This window comes from Mesoplodon mirus (genome assembly GCF_964341445.2).
Source record: "Mesoplodon mirus genome assembly, chromosome: 17".
Classification (NCBI taxonomy): domain Eukaryota; kingdom Metazoa; phylum Chordata; class Mammalia; order Artiodactyla; family Ziphiidae; genus Mesoplodon; species Mesoplodon mirus.
In genome coordinates this window covers 22,595,165-22,618,268 of record NC_138993.1, presented here as the reverse complement: position 1 = coordinate 22,618,268, position 23,104 = coordinate 22,595,165, and the positions used below count along the sequence as shown (strand labels likewise).

General features: G+C 38.2%; 2 protein-coding genes across 4 annotated transcripts in view; one reads left to right on the top strand and one right to left on the bottom strand.

Annotated features, from left to right (window-relative positions):
- The window catches only part of CCDC122 (coiled-coil domain containing 122), a 38,390-nt gene extending 38,121 nt beyond the window's left edge, over positions 1-269 (bottom strand). For all 3 annotated transcript variants that reach the window (XM_082602154.1, XM_082602153.1, XM_082602152.1), the window contains exon 1: positions 186-269. In XM_082602154.1, the coding sequence (XP_082458280.1) occupies positions 186-231 (46 nt within the window). In that variant the 5' untranslated portion in view covers positions 232-269. The remainder of the gene's footprint in view (positions 1-185) is intronic.
- Positions 270-9,653: 9,384 nt separating this feature from the next.
- LACC1 (laccase domain containing 1) lies at positions 9,654-22,548 on the top strand. Its single transcript, XM_082602501.1, has 7 exons — positions 9,654-10,353; positions 11,527-12,131; positions 12,730-12,908; positions 14,037-14,202; positions 16,962-17,187; positions 18,298-18,458; positions 19,715-22,548. The coding sequence occupies exons 2-6, from the start codon at positions 11,582-11,584 to the stop codon at positions 18,455-18,457; spliced, it is 1,281 nt and encodes a 426-aa protein (XP_082458627.1). The 5' UTR covers positions 9,654-10,353; positions 11,527-11,581; the 3' UTR covers position 18,458; positions 19,715-22,548.
- Positions 22,549-23,104: the final 556 nt, after the last annotated feature.

Below are 23,104 nucleotides of genomic sequence, written 5' to 3'. Positions count from 1 at the left end.
ATTATAGGCTTGAATTTTCAGGTTGTTATACTTTTTCTAAACATTCTATAAGTTTTCTCCTGGTAAACAGCAACAGCTTCCCTCTATTCTAATTTGCTACTAATTTTAACACAATTATCCTATCATACTACTTTTTTGTTACCGCTCATCTTTTAGTTATATATTTCTGAAGATAGCTTCATTACCTTCTTCAGGAACTCCTTGACTCTTCCCTTCTTTGTTGCCTGACATTCTTGTGTCTCTTTTCCCCTTTTTAGTTCACCTTCTTTACTCCTACAAAATAATCAGCGTAGATAATCTTTCACTTTTCTTTTTTTTCCCGTCATGTATTAGTGATCCTGAAGGTAAATTAACTGTCAAATATCTCACAAGGATGACGATGACATTCGTCATCAGTTCCAAGAATTAAAATACAATGACTAAGTGAGAGATTTGGGGGAAAAAAGTAGAACTGTCTTTCCATCTTGGTTGTCCTGCTTTTCAGCTGTTATGACCCTGAGAAGTTTCTTAATTTCTTTGCTCATCAGTGTCCTCATCTGTAAAACCTCATAGGGCTGTTGTAATAATTAATGTATGTAACATGCTTAGCACAGTAACTGACATAGAGTGAGTAACTAATTATTCTGGATTAGTAGCTAGTACCTCTAGAACTATTATGAAATGGATTCTAAAACTGTAACCAGAATCTGTGAAAAAGAGTGCTAATATGAATTAGCAACTTCTGTCATGGGTATAGGATGCAGGGAATATGGCACTCCTGTGTAAGGCCAGGGTAAGCCTTACACAAGTTTAAAATCACCGTTCAATCTCTTCTATACGTAGGAGAAACTGATGAGATAAAAGGGCAGTTTTTTCCTCCCCTGTAAGATGGAGAGAAAGAGTTCTTTCCTGTACCAGCGCAACAAATGAATGCTGAGTTGGCAGAGTTAAAGGCAGTACCAGTCTTTGGAAAAAGAGTATCTGATTTTGCCCGTCCATTCCTATACAAAAGAAATCATACAATTTTGCATGATTAATAAAAGGAATGTAGTGTTCCTGCTTAACATTTGAACATATGGATTTTTCTTTTTAGATGACATCCTTTTAGAAACACCTCCTCCCTAAAACCACGTAGTTTCTCTGAAGTTCATGCCATCATGAACTTCAGATGAGTAAAGTAAGAAAAAGTAAAAAGTAAAGTAAGCTTTACTCTTCCTTATTGTTATCAGTTGACTTCTAAATCTCTACCCTTCACTCCTAGATTATAGTATCTGACTTACTGTGTCTCTATTACTACTTTTAAAATATTTCTTTGGAATTTCAACATCCACACAGGTAGTACTTTTAATACCCTGACTTCTCAGTTCTTTTTCCTTATCCATCCTCCCCAGCCACCCACAGAGTATCACTACACCTCATCCATAATCTCAGATTCAAACACTTATTTTTCAGCTCATCCCTCCTAGTATTTTGACCGTAAGAGCTATTCAACCACATTGACTCTTCTACCTTTTCATGGTCCCTTAGCCTTTCACGTACTCACGTCACTTACCCAGTTTAGATTCCTTTGCATTCAATCTCAGTTTTTTTGTACCGCTCTCTCCCTGTCCTACTTCCCTGGAAAAATTCCCACCAGTTGCTTTGCTTACATACTAGTAGCTGAATACACCTCAAGAAAAGCACACACCTGTCCTGTGGTCTCACTTAAAATTCAAGACACTTTATGTCAAGTGGGCCCTTGCTAGGCCCCTAGGATTCATCAAGTTTCATGGATGATTATTTCACTCCTTCTTCTCTGTCTTCAAACCTCCCACGTCTCTTTCCCCCTCTCTTTCAGTTGATAACCCATCTTCTTATTTAACTGAGATAGTAGGAAAATATCAGAGAGGGTGGTAAATCACCCCATCTACCAGTCTTCCTGGACCTATACCTATATACTAGTCTATTCTTTTCTTGCAGTGAATAAAGTGTACTTGCTCTGACCTAGGGCCAACCCTCTACTTCTGTACCCCTTCCTCTCCTACTCAAGGACATTGCTCCTTCAAACGTCCCATCAATAGAATTTCCTCCTTTATTTGGTCAAACATATTATCCTGGACAGCCTATTGTATAATCATCAACAACAATAACCACTTTGGCTTGACACTTTAATCTCTTTCAGCTATTGACCCCTTTCTTTGCTCTCCTTTATAGCCAAGATCCTTGCTGTCTACTTCCTCTCCACCTATTCTTCTTGAACCCACCAGAATTAACCATTTACAACTCTAAAGTTCTTATCAAGGTATCTATGACATCCACATTGCCAATTCAATGGCAAGTTTGGTCCTCATCTTCCTTAATGTATCCATGTTATTTGACACATTTGATCATGCCTTCCTCCTTGAAACAACAGACTTCTTTGTTTCCTTTGCTGGCTCCTCCTCACCTTTCTCATTTACGTTAGAGTGCCCTAGCACTCAGTCCTCAGGCCTCTTCTTTTCTCTAAACTTACTCTGCAGGTAATGCCATCCAGTTCTATGGCTTTAAACTCCCCTTATAGGCTCACAACTCCCAAATTCATATCCCTAACCTGACATCCCTCTTGAGCTCCAGACTCATACACAATTTCCTACCTGATATCTCCACTTGAATTTCTTATAGGCATTTCAACTTACTATGTTCCAAACCGAACCCTTTATGTCTCTGTCCACTCCATCACTACCCCTAAACCTGCTCCTTCATGGTCTCTCCATCCCAGTAAATTATAAGTTCATTTTTCTTATTCACACTCAAAACTCTAGAACATTAGCAGGGAGGTATCTAGAAGGGTACAGAGCCCAAGGCAATTTAATCAGCTTTGCCCAAGATAAGCATAAATGAGAGCTCATTGTTGATGTTCCATAGACCCTTTGGGAAATCATTTGAGATAGTCCCCAAGTATGTGGCCCAAGACTGCTGCCCCAATTGTTTTACTCAATAGACAAATCAGAATCTTGACTCTTTTCTTTCTCTTACATGCTGCATGCAATTCTTTTGGCAAAACTCACTGGTTCCACCTTTAAATTATATTGGAATCCAACCACTCCTTACCTCTTCCAAATACTGTCTTAGCTAAGAAGGCTTCCCTGATAATCCCTCTAAAACATGACCTTCATCCCCCATTTCCTTACCCTGCCTCATTTTTCTTAACAGCATTTATCACTTTTATCACTTTTCTTTTTTATTTCCTTTTACAAATGTAAGCTCCATGAGGAAAGAGACCTAGAACAGTGCCTGGAACATAACAGGTGTCTAACTATAGTCTATCTCCACTTCAATTGACCCTGTTCTACTGACAGAATAATGCTTCTGAAACACTGTTCTGATCACATCAAATAGCAACCAATCTTTCAACTCCACCTTAGATGCATCTTCTTTAAGAAGTTTTTCTTGATCTTTCTGGGTAGATATGATCTCTCTCTCTCTCTTTTTAGTACAATTGTTTCTATATCTCTATTATACCAAGATAGATAACAGTCTAGGTCTCAGGGTAAGATAGGGCTAATCTTGAATCTAGGTTGTGCCACTTACTAGTTTATTAGGTAAATTCTTTCCAACCTGAGCCTCAGATTCCTTGTCAATGATAGTACCTTCCTCATTAGATTTTTGTGAGGATGAAGTGAAATAATGAATATAAAGCATTTAGCAAATTCCTGCCACTCAACAATTTCTATTCCTACTGTTTACACTATTTTATATTATATTTCCTTATTAGACTATAAGTTCCAGGAAGTCTTACTCATTTTTGTATTTTTTAAAGTATTTGATGAAGAAACCAACAACAACAAAAAAAATTAAGAAAATTAGATTTATACAATAAAAAATAAACTGGTACTTCTTGATATCTATTTCTGAAGCAGCATAAACTGAAGAACTCTTGGGTGATATTTATTTAAACCAGCTATTCATGAAAGGATATCTGGCTTAAAATTGAGGAAGTTTTCATTTTTTCTGGATCTCTACTGTAGAATAGACAAAAAATAAAATGAAAACAAACTACTGCCATCTACTGATAATTCATTACAATTGCATAAATCAATAAAAACAAGAGTTTAGAGACTAGACAGCATTAATTATTCTTTCATTCAAACCATGTATGTCGGTACATATTATATACAAAGCATTGTGGGAAATATAAATATGAATTAAGTGATTTAAAAAACAATAACACCTTATAATACCTACAGTATTTGATAGTAAATATCCAAATATTACTTATCAAAAAACATTTAGGCAAAACACTCTCAACTAAAAAAGTAGCCTTAGGGCTTCCCTGGTGGCGCAGTGGTTGGGAGTTCACCTGCCAATGGAGGGGACACGGGTTCGATCCCCGGTCCGGGAGGATCCCACATGCCACGGAGCGGCTAGGCCCGTGAGCCATGGCTGCTGAGTCTGTGCATCCAGAGCCTGTGCTCCGCAACGGGAGAGGCCACAACAGTGAGAGGCCCGCATACCACAAAAAAAAAAAAAAAAAAAAAAAAAAAAAAAGTAGCTTTACAGAAAACAGTGCAATGGAAATACTATAAACCACCATGTTCTATATTAACTATAGCCAACATTTACTAATTACCATAAGTACTTTCACATAGATTATCTGTTTTATCCTTCAGAGCAATCCTATAAGCTAGACATGATTTTTACCTGTTTTTTGTAAATGAGGAGACTAAGACTTCAAGAAATAAGGAAATTCGCCAAAGGTCATACATCCAAGCAGGAAGGATGAAATTTGAAGTAATTAGGATCCAAATTTACATTTATTAGGTATTTAGTATGTACTAAAGCATTGTGATGAGCATGATTTTTGTGCACCATCTCATCTGAATTCAAGAGGCGAGTGCCTGTAATTGGCCCTTGGGAGGAGATTTTTAAAAGGCCATGGTTTGAGTTTTTAGAAACTCATCGTCTGGTACCTCCCTTCAAGTTAATGAGCAAAATAAAGCAAGGCTGTCAAACTCCCCTAGGGTTTTGAGAGCTTCTGGCTTAAAAGAATCAAGACGAGGCAACTGTCTATGTGCGCCCATGTCACATAAGCACCATTTTTCATGCTGAATGGAAAAAGCTGCTATGTGGACCTGTCAGGCAGTTTAAGTAGTTAAGTTTATAATTACCTCCTACCCCCTTTAGAACATACATTTTATTAGAAAACAAGGAAAGAAAAATTACTTAGTTAATTTTCACATAAGTGTGAAATTGCTTTTGTTTTTGTTTTCCAAGTGGGAGGGAGAGTTTAATATCTGAAGCTGACGTTTAACTGGGGAAGCTAAAAAAACTGACCTGGGGAAGAGAGAAAAGTTTTCCTGGAATTGAGAGTTTAAAATTATGTCTATATTTGTCATAAGCATTATGGAATCAGTTCTGGATGGTTCAATTCCAACAATAAATTAAAGAGGAATCATGGGGAAAATGTAACAAACTGCACAAATGAGTAAGAATCAATAATACATACTTCAGGTAAAAAAGAGGACAAGTCTTTTCAACCACATGTTTTCAAGAGAAGTTACATCATCAGTGTCATCCAAAAAGAATAAATTAATTGAATCATTAAAAATGTATTGCATACCTATTATATACCAGAGTCTTAGGATCTGCTGAAACTAGGGACTTTTCTCTTCCCTGGCTAGGTAATGAGATTAAAGTTTCAGGATGCTGAAAATAGAAAAAACCAGAGGATTGGTACTGTTCCTTAACTTTCTTTCAAAGACAATTTAGAGAACATTCAGATATTACTCATTGATAGCTTTAAGTCAAAGGTGGGATTTCTCTGAAGGTACACATAGTACTGGACTACAAAAACATCTCATTTTGGGGTGTAGACATACAAGGGTTGGTCTGCAGCTAAAATCTAAGTTTTAAGGGATGCCCAGTCAACTGTTTGAAAAAGAAATTATAGGTCTTTGGTGAAATCCAGTCATAACCTCCCTGCTTGTCTCATTCAGGACAGTAAGGGGAAAAGTCTTTTATTTTTACTCTGTAAACAAGCAAACATGATTTCTAAACCAATTGTGGTCCCTCAGACAGATGTCTGTGTCCTCACTCCCAGAAACTGTGAATATGAGCTTATTTGGAAAAAGGATGTTTGCAGGTGTAATTAAGTTAAAGACCTCGAGACGAGACCATCCTGGATTTAGGGTGGGCCCTAAATTCAGTGACAGGTGAGAGGCTGAGCACGCAAACAGACAGTGACTAGGCCATATATAAAAACAGGACTCTGACCCACAACCTGCAGCAACCAACCCAGGAAACCAACCATCATCTACAGTAACCAGCTAGCCTGCCATCTGAAGTCAGACCACTAACTCTAATAACAATTCAGGAGCCAAACATTAACCCCTGTAACAAATGGCCCCAAAATGGCCAGTGCTTGATTAATAAATAACAGCTTCCCTAGTTTTTGTCCCTACTTCCAACTTAGGACCAACCAGAGAAAGCCAAATATGCACCCCTTACCAATCACATAGGTTGCACAACTTCTAGTGAGCCCACCTACAGCTTCCCCAGGCCAACAGCCTGCAATCAGGGCATACTTGAAGATTTCCCTTTTTTCCACTATAAGCTTTCCCACCCCTCTGCCTGCCTTTGAGTCTCTGCCAAAACACAAGTAATGTGGCTGACTCCCTTATTCTAGCAAGCTCTGAATAAATAGCCTTTGCTTACTCTATGATTGGCCTTTTCTTTATTTCCACTCAGGTGTCTTTATGTGAGAAAGGTACAGGGAGATTTGAGACTCAGACACACAGGAAAGTAGACCACGTGAGGACAGAGGCATAGAGCCCCAAGTCATGCACCCCAACGCAAGGAACACGTGGAGCCAACAGAAGCTGGAAGAGGCAAGGAAAGCTTTGAAGGGAGCAGGTCCTGACACACCTTGATTTAAGACTTCTGCCTCCATTACTATAAGACAACACATTTTTGTTGTTTTAAGCCATCCAGTTTGTGGTCATTTGTTATGGAAAACTTAGGAAACTAACATAATCTTTTAACAAGGAAATTTGCATGTTACATGTCCTTTTCTAGAAGGACTCATAAACCCTAGTGTGAATGGTTTAAAGACAACTGTTCCCAGTTTTATTCTAATCTTTCTCCTGATAAGGATTTACATGGTGATTAAGAATGCCTGGGGATTTTCCCAATGGTTCCCCTCAACAGCCAGGCACTCTCTCTGCCCCCCAAATGCTCTAAGTCTCTATGGGGGAAATAGATGCAAAGTCAAATAATGAAAATGTAGAGGAACAGTAGGTGTTCTCTTAGTCTACCTACACTTAACCTCTAACCAACTGACTCATTTTGTTTCCTTTTAAATCATAAGCTGCTAATTCCCACATCATGCTGAATGCGCATGCTGAATGCTAAAGGGTTAGAAAGCTACTCTCCAGTGAGTCTGCCCACTTCTGCTCCTACCAGTGGAACTGTACATCTGACAATGTCACTTGTGTTTGTTCCTGAGCCTGTTTACGCCAGTTGTACTTGTCATTGTGCTTTCATAATTTAATTAAATATTATGTAAACCAACGAAATAGTGTGGAAATAAAGTTTGTTGTTTCTTTAAAAGCTATGTTTAATATTTTGCAAAGACCCAATTAAGGTGAGTTGTTTGAATGTGTGAGATAACTATAAATGATTATAAAGAAGAAATCTGCACTCAGCTTCACAAGTGCCTCTAGGTTATTTTCTTCTTAAAGGAACCGAATCTTGGGAAAGCTTAGCTGATGGTTGAGAAGTGTAGTTTATGGAAGAGATATGAGGCAGAACTCTAATCAGGAGACCATGTGCAAAGAAAAGGCCTTGGACTTTCTCAACAGATTGGCAAACAAGCATATAGTTGTTATAGGTTAAAAAATGTTTAAGGTATTATGGTATACTTTTTATAACTCTCTGGTTTAAATGACTTTCCTTTGAAACAGTTTTATTTAGATATAATTTATATACTACCATGTTCATCTTTATGAGGTATACAATTTAATGTTTAATTGACTTTTTCAATGTACTGCTTGGTTATGGATACAGACTGCATCTATGAGAGAGCTTCTCCTATACAAACAAAATGCTAAAAGAAGCAGTTAATTCTGCTTAGCGAGGGGAGGGGGATTCAAGGTGATGTTTGAGCTTGAAGGGTCTTGAACAAGCAACAGCTTAAAAAAGCATATAAAGAGAAGAGTGTTCTAAGCAGAAGGGATAGCTTATGCAAAGGATGAAATCATATGGTGTTCCAAGGAACAGCCTTTAGTTTGAGTGGCTTGGGAATAGGGAAGTTGTTTTTTCAAATCTAATTATGCATCTGAATCATCTGTAGAGATTATAACAAAACAAAAAGCAAAGCAAAACAGGCCGAGACTTGACTCCCCGAGAGTTTCTGATTCAAATGTATATCTGGAGGTGGTGGAGGGGGGAGTTCCCTGGATTTATATTGTTTTAAGTTCTACCTGTAGTTCTGAGGTGTAGCCAGGATTGAGAGCCACTGGAGTGGAGGGAATGGGGATGAGGTAAGAGAGTGCTAGGAGATGAGGCCACAGCCCGGTACCAGATGGTGAAAGGAAATGGTATATAAATACAACATAACAGCAAACTTTCTCTTCCCTGACAGCTTCCCTATCCTGAAATATTTCTTTTTTAACTTTTTTTACTGTTACCGTTGCATGACAGAAAATGAATTCCCACCATTGTCTATAAAAACAGATAAATGTTTTCACCCAGCTTTGTAACTAAAGACCTCTATTTTGCTTACAGTAATATTTAACATAAAGCAAGCTCAGGGCAGAGTGGATCAGGTGCACCACATAGCACTCAGTGCTCTTAATAAATGTCCAGCAAAAATGATGAAAGTACAATTTTTTTTTTTTTTTTTTTTTTTTTTTTTTTGCGGTACACGGGCCTCTCACTGCTGTGGCCTCTCCCGTTGCGGAGCACAGGCTCCGGACGCGCAGGCTCAGCGGCCATGGCTCACGGGCCCAGCCGCTCCTCAGCATGTGGGATCTTCCCGGACCAGGGCACGAACCCGTGTCCCCTGCATCGGCAGGCGGACTCTCAACCACTGCGCCACCAGGGAAGCCCTGAAAGTACAATTTTTGACAGAAACATCTGCCAGATACCGAACAGTGGGTTCCTATTCTAGGTTGGTGACGCCATAGAATAGCAGCACCTGCCCACTTCAGGTGCTCTTCTAAACTCCCAGATGGCTGAGATTCTTCCTATCAGGGGCAGGTTCTTCAGCACTTATCGTCTGAGCGACTGTCAGAAGAAAGGGACCCCCTCCTTCCGTCATAACCAGTTCCACAGGAAGCATCCTTTCTCCTCCTCTTTGAAGGTTGGAGACATTCCCCTTGGCCAGAGCGTCTGCCTTCCATATACGTAGGAGCTCAATATTTTTAAATAAATGAATGTTATGCTCTTTCAGGGCAGAGAAAGGATGCTAATTTACATCTTTATCACAACTCTAAGGGTCAGTGCCTTCTAATTTTCTACTCCTGGCGCGTATTTTTCAAAGGGCACCTAGGACCTCCGTTTATCCACACGCGTGCAGGAGCTGCAAAGTTTAGTCAGCAAGTTAGGCAGGATCAGCAAAAAGGCAAGGGGGGGGCGGCGTTCAGCCAACTCGTTTCTGGAAACAACTAAAGCAAAACCGTTAAAAAATTTTTTTAAAAAGTCTACCTCAGAAAAAAAAAAAAAAAAAAAAGTCTACCTCAGGAGGCACGTTACTTGAACTTGCATGGGACAGAGTGCCAAGTGGCTAACGCAAGGAGGTCCTCAGGCCTGGGCTCTGCCGACTGGGAGCGCGGACGCCGGCAAAGGGCTTCATCGCCCCCGGGCGGGGTGAGGCGGTCATCGACCCGAGGCCGCTTGGCCGCGCGCCCAGTCGGGAGGCCCACCCCGCTCCCTCGCGCCCCGCCCACCGGCCCGCGGACCCGCCTGGCTCCGGTCACTCGGTCGGTGCGTTGCTCCGGTTCCCGTTCCTCCGGTTCCCGTTCCTCCTCCTGGCGCCCTCCTGACCCGGAAGTGCTGACGGTTCCCCCGCGGTCTGGCGCGTCCGACCCGAGGGTCGCTCCCTGGATCGCTCCCGCCTCCCCGCACCCAGCCCCCCGGCCCGGCCTCCGCGGCTGTCAGGGGGCTGCGGGCCGGGGCTCCGTCAGTCCGCGGTCAGGCGGGTGAGGCGGGACGGGCGCCGCCCGCCCAGCGCCCGGGCACACGCTCGCGGCCTCCCGGTCTCGTTCAGGCGGAGGACTGGGGGCGGCAGACGCCTCAGAGCTCGCCGCCCACCGAGTGTGCAGCGGAAGGCGACGCGCGACGGGCGAGGACGGAGAACGGCCTCGGGTGTGCGTCCGGCCGTCGGAAAATCTCGAAGGGGCGGGAGGAGTCCGGCAGGTGAGGATCGGCGCCCCCCCCGCCCCAGCGCGGACCGGGCGGGTGGCAGAGGCGTCGTGGGGCTTTTCACGGTCCAGAGGGAGGGGGTTAGGAGTAGCGGCAGGAGAAAACCATCCGGGGCAAAGGGGGTCACTGAAGGGGTCACCAAAGAGAGACCGGCAGCCTGGGGTGGGGGAGGGCAGGGGCTGGGGTGAGAAGATCTGTGCGCGGGGAGTGAAGAGGAGAGCAGGTGGGACGCACACCTGATCCAAGTTGCCGTTGCTTCTGAGATAATTGCCATACCTGAGTCCTGCGTGAATCCTGGAGTCTGCTTTTATCTCCTTAAAAACACATTTAAAAAAATTGAAGTATAGTTGATTTACAATATTAGTTTCAGGTGTACAACATAGTGAGTCAATATTTTTATAGATTATATGCCGTTTAAAGTTATTATCAAATATTGGCTATATTCTCTGTGCTGCTGTACAATATATCCTTGTAGCTTATTTATTTTATACATAGTAGTTTGTACCTCTTAATCCCCGACCCCTATCTTGCCCCTCCCTCCTTCCCTCTCCCCGCTGGTAACCACTAGTTTGTCCTCTGTATCTGTGAGTCTGCTTCTGAAAAACAATAACAAAATGCAATTTTTCTGAAGGAAAAAAAAAAAGCTATTAAGAATTTAAAAATTTTTAATTTTTAGGTGCAGCTCCATTTAACCTATTGAACTCGAGACCCTGGTATTTCATATGAAGGGATTGTAAATTAGCAAACCAGTCGTATCCGGATTAATGATATATCAATAAGTTGACACCCTGTAATTAAAAAACAGGACTTTGTTTAAGTCAACAAGTAATTCCCTGCTTAAAATTTGCTACCTGCACCATTGTAAAGCAATTACACTCCAATAAAGATATTAAAAAAAATTTGCTATCTGAAAACAAAACAAAAACTGTTGTTCTGCTGGAAAGATGTAAAGTACTTTCACAAAATGAATTAAGAGATGGCTTTGCTTTTCATTGTCCTGGTTCTGACAAATAGTGGACTAGCTTTTCTGGGAGGAATCTGGATTCACTATTTTGGTTACATTTTTAAGTCAATGCAATTCTTTTTACCCATCCACAAGTTTCTGTTGTAACTATAAGAAAATTGATATAACTTTGTATTCTTACTTATGCTAATTTTTCTTTACAGGTGATTTTGGGGGGCACAAAAACCTTCTTTGAAGAACTTTGTACAGTGTTGAAGGATGGCAGAAGCAGTGTTGATAGATCTCTTTGGTTTGAAATTAAACTCTCAGAAAAACTGTCATCAGGCATTACTAAAGACATTGAATGCTGTCCGATACCACCATGGTGCCAAGGCCAAGTTCCTTTGCATAATGTGTTGCAGTAACATCAGCTGTGACCATGATAATTGTGAATTAGAAGCAAGCAATGGATTATCTGCTTTCCTGAGAGAATTTGAGACTGTTAGCAATCCCAGCATGGCTGCCTCATTGTATACCATTAAACAAAAAATTGATGAAAAAAATTTGAGCAGCATTAAGGTAATTGTGCCTGTGCACCGGAAGACATTAATGAAGGCTTTTATTGGTCAACTCTTCACTGATGTTTACAATTTTGAGTTTGAAGATTTACAGATGACTTTGAGGGGAGGTCTTTTGAAACAGCCTACTGAAATAAACATAATCACAGCTCAAGAACTAGAAGCAATCCAGAATGAAATAGAAACATATTTGAGAAGTTTGCCAGCACTGAAAGGAGAATTAACCATTATCACATCTCCTTTGATCACAGGTACGTTAAATACTATCCGTTGTTTTTACTGGATGTGAAAAACCAGTCTTTCTTTACAGGTTGTTCACCTCTTTTTGCTTCTTTCTTTTGTAGACTGTTGTGAATTTATGTATTCATTAGCATCAGTTACAACATGGGAGTGTCATGCATGGCCTTGTAGTGTCAGGGGTGTCAAGGGATAGCCACCCTAAATAAATAAATTCTCTTTATGCAAATTCAGCTTTAAGACAAATCCCCCAGCCTTCCTTTTAAATGAGATTTATGACTGTAAGCATTTCCTACTTAGAAATTCTGAAACGTTAACTCATTGGTGCTTTCACAGAAGAATGAAGTTTACTGTGAGCTATATGCTATTGGGATAACAAAGACAAAAGGGACAAAAGATACCCTTTGAAGAGCAATAATCCCACAGAGAAGGTAAAACAAACTCAAAGCATTATGTCATAAGATGGAGGTATAAAGAGCTGTAGAAATTAGAAGGCAGATAAACAAATGCAGGATGAGGTGATTAGGGAAATTCTTAATGAGAGACTGGGTTTGTAATGCTTATCGTCTTTTGTATGTCATGTTTTTAATCTTCATTGTTTATCTTCAGCAGATATTTTCATACATGGATTTACTACAAGAACAGGTGGGATATCTTACATACCAACTCTCAGCTCATTCAATCTCTTCAGTAGTTCCAAACGGAGAGATCCCAAGGCTGTTGTTCAAGAAAATCTGCGTAGGCTGGGGAGTGCAGCAGGATTTAATGTGAAGAAATTTTACCGAATAAAGGTACAATTTTGTTTCCCATTTTGGAAGATGTAAAGTATATTCTTATTTATTTATTTATTTGTTTGTTTGTTTATTGCTATGTTGGGTCTTCATTGCTGCATGTGGGCTTTCTCTAGTTGTGACGAGCAAGGTCTACTCTTCCTTGTGGTGCACGGGCTTCTCATTGTGGTGGCTTCTCTTGTGGAGCACAGGCTGTAGGCGTGCAGGCTTCTGTAGTTGTGGTGTGCAGGCTCAGTAGTTGTGGCTTGCAGGCTCTAGAACGCAGGCTCAGTAGTTGTGGCGCATGGGCTTAGTTGCTCCGTGGCATGTGGGATCTTCCAGGACCAGGGATCGAACCTGTGTCTCCTGCATTGGCAGGTGGATTCCTAACCACAGCGCCACCGGGGAAGTCCCTAAAGTATATTCTTGACTCTGCTAATGACTACGTGGACTTTAAATAAGTTATTTAACATTTTGCATCTAGTGTTTTATCTAAGATTTAGGATAATGTTTGTGATTATTTTTCTTAGAGCTGTATACCATAACCTAAAGATCAATTCTATGACGATATATATATATATTTCACCTGGAGCTCCTCACATCTAAAAGTACAGTGAATTCTCAGAGTATAGTACCACTGCCCTTCTTGATTTAGAAGGAAGGTTCCTGCGTGGTGGGAGAGAAAAGCCATTATTAATCAACACTAGGAGGAACTAGGGTACAACTGATGAGATAATTGTTTCTTACAGAATTCTAGTGTTACTTGACTTCAGGAAAAGTAAAAATATCATTGATTTGGAAATTTAATTTCTTTCAGTAAATTAGTACTTTGTGGAAAGTACTGCAATTAGAGATTTACCCATCTCTAGTGGGAGGTATTCATGACGGGTGGACTATTTTGAATTTTTTTTAATGTTTGTTAAATGTAAAAGTCTGCTTTCCTTTGAGGAAAATATGCAGAGATTATCATATCATAAAGTTAAATAAGTAAATTTGTTATTTTATCATATATGGACCTGATATATTTAATGAATGGTTGTAACCTTAAACTGGTTATATAATTTTATACAAGATGTGTACTTTTAGAAAAGCTTATGGTATGAGAAACTCTATCTTCAAAACATTTTTTTCTCACATGTTTGGTATCAGACTGATCATGCCAATGATGTCTGGATTATGGGAAGGAAGGAGCCTGAATCTTATGATGGGATCACCACAAATCAAAGAGGAGTCACAATAGCGGCTCTTGGTGCTGACTGTATACCTATAGTTTTTGCCGATCCTGTCAGGAAAGCATGTGGGGTTGCTCACTCTGGTAAGTGTACTTAATTAAACATCTAGGATTTTACCAATTGTTTTGGTACAGGAAAAGTTATAATTTCTTTCTGATGGACATTACAAATAGTTAATTACTACCCATGGTGATAAGTGTAAAGATAGGGAAGAGCTAGCAGACTCTTAGGACAGAAGCAGATAAAAGGAGTCCCTAAGTCAAATTACATGAACCAGAGTATAATTCCCAAAGAAAACTGTACTTAGGCTGATTCCTCAGGGATTTGTAGGATTGGCTAGGTGACAGTGTTTCTCAGCAGGGGTGCTATTAACATTTGGGGCAAGATAGTCTTACACTGACTGCAGACCAAGTTTACTTGGCTTTTGAAATTCTTCATGCCAGTAGCACTCTGAGCTGTAAGAACCAAAAAATAATAATAATAAAGCCTCCATGCTTTTCAAAACACTCCCAGGGAGTTGTACTGCCTCTAGTCGAGAACCCTTGAAGTCCAGGTAATAGGGAATAGGAAGTTGAGACATGTCGGGTCACAGAAGGTGTTTATGAAAATTCAGCAGCATGTGTAGAGGTGTAGAGGTAAGAAAAAGCAAGATATGTTTGGAAAACCGCCTTTAGTTTAATATGCTGTAGTCTAGTGGCTTTAACTATTCTCTAAAGATAAGAACAAAGAATTTTTAGGTTCTGTGTTGTGTTAAGGTTATGGAATTTTGTTTTCTGGTGATTTAAAAAAAAAATACTGTTTAGATTATCCAGTGGTTATGAGTCTATGTGAAATGAAGAATGATCTTTTAGATTTTCTTCTGCTTGTAAATCAACTACTTTGCATTTTAGACTATAGATAAATAAGAAAGTGGTGCATTTTTCTTTTGATCTAGCTAAAGTAATGAATGACTAGAAGTCAGTAACGTTGTCAAAAGTTACTTATAATTTGAGTTTTAGTTCCTGGATATAAAACAGGAATATTATTCGCTACTTCCTGGGTTTTGAAACATTAAATTCAAAAATATCAAAGATAAAAGAAACAGTCTTGAAAAGGAACAAAGTTAGATGTCTCACACGTCTTGATTTCAAAACTTGTTATAAAGCTACAGTAATCAAAACAGTATGTATGGTGCTGGTATAAAGACAGACGTATAGAGCAATGGAATAGAATAGACATCCCAGAAATAAACCCTTGCATATATGGTCAAATGATTTTTCACAAGGTACCTAGACCATACAATGGGGAAAGGACAGTTTCTTTAACAAATGGTACTGGGAAAACTGGATAGTCATATGCAAAAAAATAATGTTAGACCCTTATCTTATGTCATATATAAAAATTAACTCAAAATGGTTCAAAGATCTAAATGTAAGAGCTAAAACTCTAAAACTCATAGAAGAAAGTGTAAATCCTTGTGATCTTGGATTAAACAATGGTTTCTTAGATATGATGCCAAAAGCACAAGCAACAGAAGTAAAAATAGATAAATTAGATTTTCTCAAAAGTAAAAACTTCTGTGCATCAAAGGACACAGTAAACAAAGTGAAAAGCCAACCCAACTGATTGAGAGTAAATATTTGCAATTTATATATCTACTAAGGAGCTAATATTCAGAATATATAAAGAACACCTACAGTTCAACAACAACAACAAAAACCAACTTGATTGAAAAATGGGTAAAGGACTTCAATAGAACATTCTCCAAAGATGATATGCAAATGTCCAAAAAGCATGTGAAAAGATGCCCAACATCGCTAATAATTTGGGAAAAGCAAATCAAAACCACAGGATATCACCTCACACCCATTAGGATGGCTAATATTATTTAAAAAAAAGTGTTGGTGAAGAGAAATGGAAACCATAATGCACTATTGGTGGGAGTATAAAATGGTGCAGCTCCTATAGAAAACAGTATGATGGTTCCTCAAAAATTTTTAAATAGAATTATCATATTACCCAGCAATTCCACTTCTGAATATATATCCAAAAGAATTGAAAGCAGGATGTTGGCAGGATATTTGCACACCCATGCTCATAGCAGAATTATTCACAATAGCTAAGAGGTGAAAGTAACCCAAGTGTCCATCCACGATTGAGTGGATAAGCAAAATTCATACAATGGAATATTATCCAGCCTTAAAAAGGAATGAATCTTGAGCATATTATGCTAAGTGAAATAAGCCAGTCACAAAAAGACAAATACTATATGATTCCACTTATAGGAGGTACCTAGCATAGTCAAATTCATAGGAACAGAAAGAAGACGGGTGGTTGCCAGAGGCTGGGGAAGGTGGAAAGGCCAAGTTCTTATTTAATGGGCATAGAGTTTTAGTTTGCAAAATGAGAAAGTTCTGGAGATTGGTTGCACAACAATGTGAATAGACTTAACGTTACTGAAGAGTACACTTGTAAACAGTTAAAATGGTAAATTTTATGTTATGTGTTTTTTCCCATGATTTTTAAAAGTGTGCATAAAAAGTGAAGGAGAGAGAAGACTAAGAAGATATAATTCCAGTGGAAACTGAAAGTATAGAACATTTTAAAAAGGAAGTGGAAGGGACCTCCCATTAAATGTCTCTTCTGTGTCAGGTGCTTTGTATAATATACCTCATCTAAAAACCAGTATTTTAATTAATTAGTTGATTATTTGGCTTAATTAATTAATCTTGTGATTTATTTACTGTTTCTGGACTTTGAAAATACATAAACTGACTCTGCTCATTTTTAACTTAGATATAAATTATGATGAAATTTTCTTATGTTTTAACTTTGCTTATCTCTTTTTCTTCTTATTTACTAGGTTGGAGAGGTACTTTGTTAGGTGTTGCTATGGCTACAGTGAATGCTATGATAGCAGAATACGGCTGTACTTTGGAAGACATTATTGTTGTGCTGGGGCCTTCAGTAGGACCTTGCTGTTTTACTCTTCCAAGGGAATCAGCAAAGGCATTCCACAGTCTTGATCCTGGATGTGTACGGCTCTTTGGCTCACCAAATCCCTATGTTGACATCCGTAAAGCCACGAGGTATGCTTGATTTCAGTCCAGAACTGCAAGTTTGATTATTGCTTATTGCTTCTAAAATGAAGATAATTTTAGAAAACAATTAGTAACTCCAAGAAAAATTCAGCTGGCAGGTTTTTAAGTAGCTGACATATACACTTACACAAAAACTAATTTTAAATATGAAATCTTTTCTCATTTAAGTTTGAATAACAGCAGTCTTTTGATCTGGTATCTCTTATTGATTTAAAAGTGAAGGAAGAAACAGTTGGCATTTAGTTTTAAGAGATCTACTTAAACTTCATATAGAAAAGTTGGCACTTCTTATAGAAGAGAATGGCACTTCACAGACATTCCTCAGCTAAATTCTCCTAAATATAATAAACTATCAGGAAACTGATATTTTTAAATTATTCTTATTCTCTAATTAGCTGGAGGAATATATTTTTCAGCAAAAATACTAGATAATATAAACACATAGATAGTTTCAAGTTTTTTATGGTCCCTTACATTTTTGAATTTATGAAATTTTGCTATTAATAGATAATAAAAATTATTTGTCATTTCTACAAAGGAAAATTGATGTCTGATTTGAATCGTGTTTCAAGTCAGTAAAACCTTACCCAGATTCTGCCTCATTTAGTACATAAGTAGAAAGGATTGAAATTGATTCTTAAACATGACCTGTGAAATAAGTGTCACTAATTTATAGTCATATTTCCTACCATGAAGTGTTTAAGGAGAAGCAAGTTTTCTGTGAAAAATCTGGTTAATAGAAGGAAAGGAGGCGGGAGAGCCAGATGACTACAAAGCATGCTCTGTCTAAATCAATTGAATCTTGTCTTCAAGATTCTTCTTAAATAAGTACTTGATTTTGCTTATAGAATCCTATACCCAGATCATGTCTGCAGGACAATATGGAGGTTATACAGTTCACATATGAACTTAGGTGATTAATGATGGTGAAATCTACCATTTCCTGACTTGTCCCTGTTCTGTAACTGAATAACAATTTGCATTGTTCCAAGCAGATCTTTCCCAGAATTCTTTTACACCAATATCCATACTTTTTCCATATTGCTTTGGCTGTTGGTAAAGTAAACTTTCTGTCTTTTGAAAAATCTTTATCCTAAGGATTCTTCTAGAACAGGGAGGAATTCTGCCACAGAATATTCAGGACCAGAACCAAGATCTCAACCTCTGTACCTCCTGTCATCCTGACAAGTTTTTCTCCCATGTCCGAGATGGCCTTAACTTTGGTACACAGATTGGCTTCATATCAATTAGAGAATGAGGTATAGTAGCTTCTCTCTCCCTGCTCCCCCTCCCTTCTCCTCCCTCTTTCCACCTTTCCCTCCCCTCATTTGAAAAAATAATTAATTATATTTAAGTTTACTTATTTATTCCTATAGGAAGAATTAATTCTCTACTTTTTAGTGAAGCAGTAGTAGTAGAACAGTTAATTTTCTGTGACATACTCTAATATAAAGAGCAGCTACTTCTTTTCCTAGTTAATGAAGAATATATTATAAGTATATATAAAAGTATAAAAATAAAATAATTTTTTCATTAAAAAATCATGTTATGGGGCTTCCCTGGTGGCGCAGTGGTTGAGAGTCCGCCTGCCGATGCAGGGGATGCGGGTTCGTGCCCCGGTTCAGGAAGATCCCACATGCCGCGGAGTGGCTGGGCCTGTGAGCCATGGCTGCTGAGCCTGCACGTCCGGAGCCTGTGCTCTGCAACGGGAGAGGCCACAACAGTGAGAGGCCCGCGTAACACACACACACAAAAAAAAGAAATCATGTTATGTATGCCATTAACTCTCCTATGTACTTGACATCTGTATATTTTCTTTTTTTTGACATCTGTATATATATTTTTGACATCCGTATATTTTCTATCATAACATCTTTATATCTTTCTTTTTTAAATTCTTTTGATTTTTGAGAAGAAATCTTTACGTAAAAATTCTAAATTCTATAATAATAATACATACACAGACCAGCCTGGTTTTACAACCAAATTTCCAGCTGATTATCTATAGTAGGAGTTGGTCAGTTTTCTTTAAAGGGCTAGATAGTACATATTTTAGGCTTTGTGCAACATGTAGTCTCTGCTCAGCTATTCAACTCTGCTTTTGTAGAGCAAAAGCAGACAGGAGCACAAATGAATGAGTATGTCTTTGCTTCAGTAAAACTTTATTTACAAAATAAAGATTTGGTCCACAGGGTATAGTTTGCTGACACTTGAGCTACAATCATACAGCAAGATTTAGCGTAATTTCATTAAATTAGTATTTCTTAGAGATGGATTTTTTTTTTTTTGGTTATACAAAAAATATTTTGTGACAGTGATTTGGCACTGACCCTTTAGCATGCACCTGATTTTCTTTAAGGTTACTTTTAATTGAATTAATATTGTTTTTAGGCTTTACAATGTCTTTAACTCTTTAATATACAAAAGGCGTTGATAGATTTAGTGATTCTTACATTGATATTTTAATAACACTACTAATGCCCTCCTCATATTTGATTTCTATGTATTTTTACAGATACTTGACTGGATTTTTGCATAACTATTTCCTGCTTCCTTCAAAACCAACTGTAAGAGAGAAATTTAGCTGTCTGATATACTTAAAATCAAAAGGATTATAATGAATAATTCATCTTTCAGATATATTTTCATTATTATCCAAAGCCAAATGATTTCATTGATTCTAACAATAACTGACACAAAATCAGTATGATGTATTGGGTTGGCCAAAAGGTTTGCTCAGTTAATGAATACGTTGTTCAATAACATTCCTGGTGAAAATGAAAAATGTGTCTTTTATTTTTACTTAAACCCAAATGAACTTTTTGGCCAACCCAGTAGTTTATATGTTACACAGATAAGGATTATTCTTAAAGTTTGTACTCTGTATTTGTTATGTAAATCAGGAATAGGTCTATTCAGTTTAGTATTTATTGGGTAGCCTCTATTTGTCAAGTGTTGTGTGAATCAGATGAAATCAAGATGAGTAATACTTTTTCCCTTTGAGTCTAATGCAGTGGAAGAGATAAACACTTCTAACACTTTAATTTTAATAGCCAAAGAGTACAGGAGAAGGGGGGATTAATTCTATGCAAAAGGCAGAATAGAGAAGGTATTACAGAAAAAATAACTTACCACATGCGCCCAAAAGATGATGTATAGGCTTTTGACAAATAAAGAACAACCATAACAGGTAGAGGGAATACCGTAAACTAGGGCATGAAACTGTACGTGTATAACATGTTCTGGAAAGTGAAAGGTGTGGGCAGGAGTTACTGGAAAAGCAGGTTAGGAACAGATTAGTTCGGGTCTCAAATGCCATGTCAGAGAGGTTGGAGTTTATTTTCCAGGCAAAGAGTAGGCATAGAAAGTAGAGTGTTTTTATGTCCTTGGCATTATATTTAACAGGATGGATTTAACTTGTGAGAGACTAAAGCAGAGAGATTAGTTAAGAGGCAGTCATGATACTTTTAAAAAGAAATAATGAAACCTGAATGCAGTGGAAATTAAAACAGAGGCAAGAGTAGATGAATTAGTGAGACATTTCAGAGATGGAATCTGCAGATCCTGTTCCTAGATCATGGAGGTAAGAGGTGAGGAAGAGTGGAGAAGTCCCTGATGCCTCCACAATCTCTGCTTGGCTGACTACCTAGAGTGGCAGCAAAGATGGGGAGGAGGTTTGGGGCAAGGGGGAGGAATAATGAGATTGACACACAGGCTGAAGTACATCCAGATGGAAATATGTGGTCAACAATTAGAAATAGAGACCAGGAACCTGGGAGGGAGTCGCAAAAAAGACAGCAATTTGGGAGTTGGCTATGCAGAGGCAATGCCCGAGTCTGCTGGAATAGGCTGGATCATCTCTGTAGAAACATAGAGTGAGAAGAAGGGAGGTCCAAGGATGAAACCTCATGCAACACTTGCATTTGGAGAGCCAGAAGCTGAACCAGTCAAAAAGATTAATCCTAGAAGAAAAAAATATATATAGTCATTTTGGAGAAAGAAGCCAACATAGATATGAGAGGTACTCAAAAAGAAATCTTCAGGGAGTTCCCTGGTGGCCTAATGGTTAGGATTTGGCGCTTTCATTATGGAGACCCGGATTTGATCCCTGGTCAGCATCCTGCATGCCGTGCAGCGTGGCCAAAATACAAAAATAAATAAGTAAGTAAAAAAAAAAAAAAAGAAAAAGAAATCTTCAGAGAGAAGATAAAATGAGAAGAAACCAATGGATTAACCATGTTGAAGCTGTTCTATAGGTCATGGTGGTGGAGTCAGATTTCAGTTCTTTGAGGAAGAGGATGCACCAGTGTCAACCCTTCTTTGCTAGTATTTATTGGAGAAAATAAAGCACCGAGGGCTGTATTTTGAAGCATGGTGTGTGTGTGTGTGTGTGTGTGTGTGTGTGTGTGTGTGTGTGTGTGTGTGTGTGTGTGTGTGTGTGTGTGTGTGTGTGTGTGTGTGTGTGTGTGTGTATATTTGGGAGGGGGAATTAGTAGTGTATTTGTAGGCTGAAGAGAGGAGTTAGGCTGTTTTCACTTGGGAAAAAATGGTATGTATGGTATGTACTTTTAATGTGAATTGTCACATTGTACCTTAAAAAGATTTCTTATTTCATACATATATTTCTTCCCTGAATATGCAGAAAATTACATTTGTTTGGTACTTATAAAGGACTTTCAAGTCCGTTACCTCATTTTACCTTTACAGGTACCCTGAAGTACATGTCAGGTGCTATTCCTTTAATTCAGATGAGAAAACTGAGCCTCATTCAGGTAGAGCCTAAAATCACATAATTTGTGATAAAGTAAGATTTGAACCCACATCTTGTGACTCCAAATATCATTTCAGATTTTACAGTTAATCAGAGCTATCTAAATTAAATTTTTGCAACTTTTTGTTAATATCACATATTCATCCACTCAGTCAAAATTTTGTTGAGATGCTAGGGTAGGTTAAAAATTATAGTTATGGCCCTCAATATATTTAATATTCAGTGAAAGGTGACATTCAGTAAAGCAACAATTTTAATACTGTTATATGTGTTGTACGGTGGTTTAATTCTTTTATGTAACTCATAGCTCAGTGTGAAATTTATATAAAATACCTCATTTCTTCCAATTTAGGGAAGGCATTAAATGCAAATCATAGGACAAACTCATGCAATCAAACTCATGTAAAATACTCTTGTTTCATGATAACAATAAGATTAAGAAATAATTCCATTGAGAAAGATGGATAATTTTCCAGTTCTTCACTGTATATTATTTTGTTGAATGCAGAGTATTCGCAGCCATGTTTTACTTTATGTACCAAAATACTCCTAAACCAAATAAAAATTATGTTTCATTATCTATGATTTTGCATTATCTGTGTCAAAGCATAGAATGAAAAGTTGTCTCCTTGCTGTTTTACTGAGTGAAAAGTATTGATTCAGTAACTCAAAAACAGAATGTTGGTTGTTAAATAGCCATATCTTATTGCCTTTACAAGATCTCTCTCACTTTTAAGCATTTGTATATAGGTTTCTGGGACTTTCAGGGTATAACTACAATGATGACTTTTAATAAGTTTTGTTCTGTTTTCAATCTAAGCACTACTAACTACACATAGAAAATAATAAGTTGTCGTTTTAGTAAGACGATAAATTAAGTTTGTAAATCAGAGTTCATGACATGATTTTTTAGAGGTACTAATTAGCAAACTAAAATTTATCTAATTGTAATTTTAAATTCTGAAGAGTAGCATAGTGATTAAATATGCTATACTCCATTGCTTTATAAAGCAAAGGAAAAAATGGTCTTTCCACTAGGAGGTAGTATTTCTCCAAGTAGCTCTGCTCGTTTTGTTGAACCAATCTTAATCTCTGTATTTATTTGTACAAAACACATATATGGCTCTTACTTTA

Bases quoted from the DNA above. Each gene is read 5' to 3' on its own strand.
- LACC1 (XM_082602501.1), top strand. From the start codon at position 11,582: ATGGCAGAAGCAGTGTTGATAGATCTCTTTGGTTTGAAATTAAACTCT. The intron at 14,203-16,961 runs GTAAGTGTACTT...CTTATTTACTAG, and splicing joins ATGTGGGGTTGCTCACTCTG to GTTGGAGAGGTACTTTGTTA. The intron at 17,188-18,297 runs GTATGCTTGATT...CTTTATCCTAAG, and splicing joins GACATCCGTAAAGCCACGAG to GATTCTTCTAGAACAGGGAG.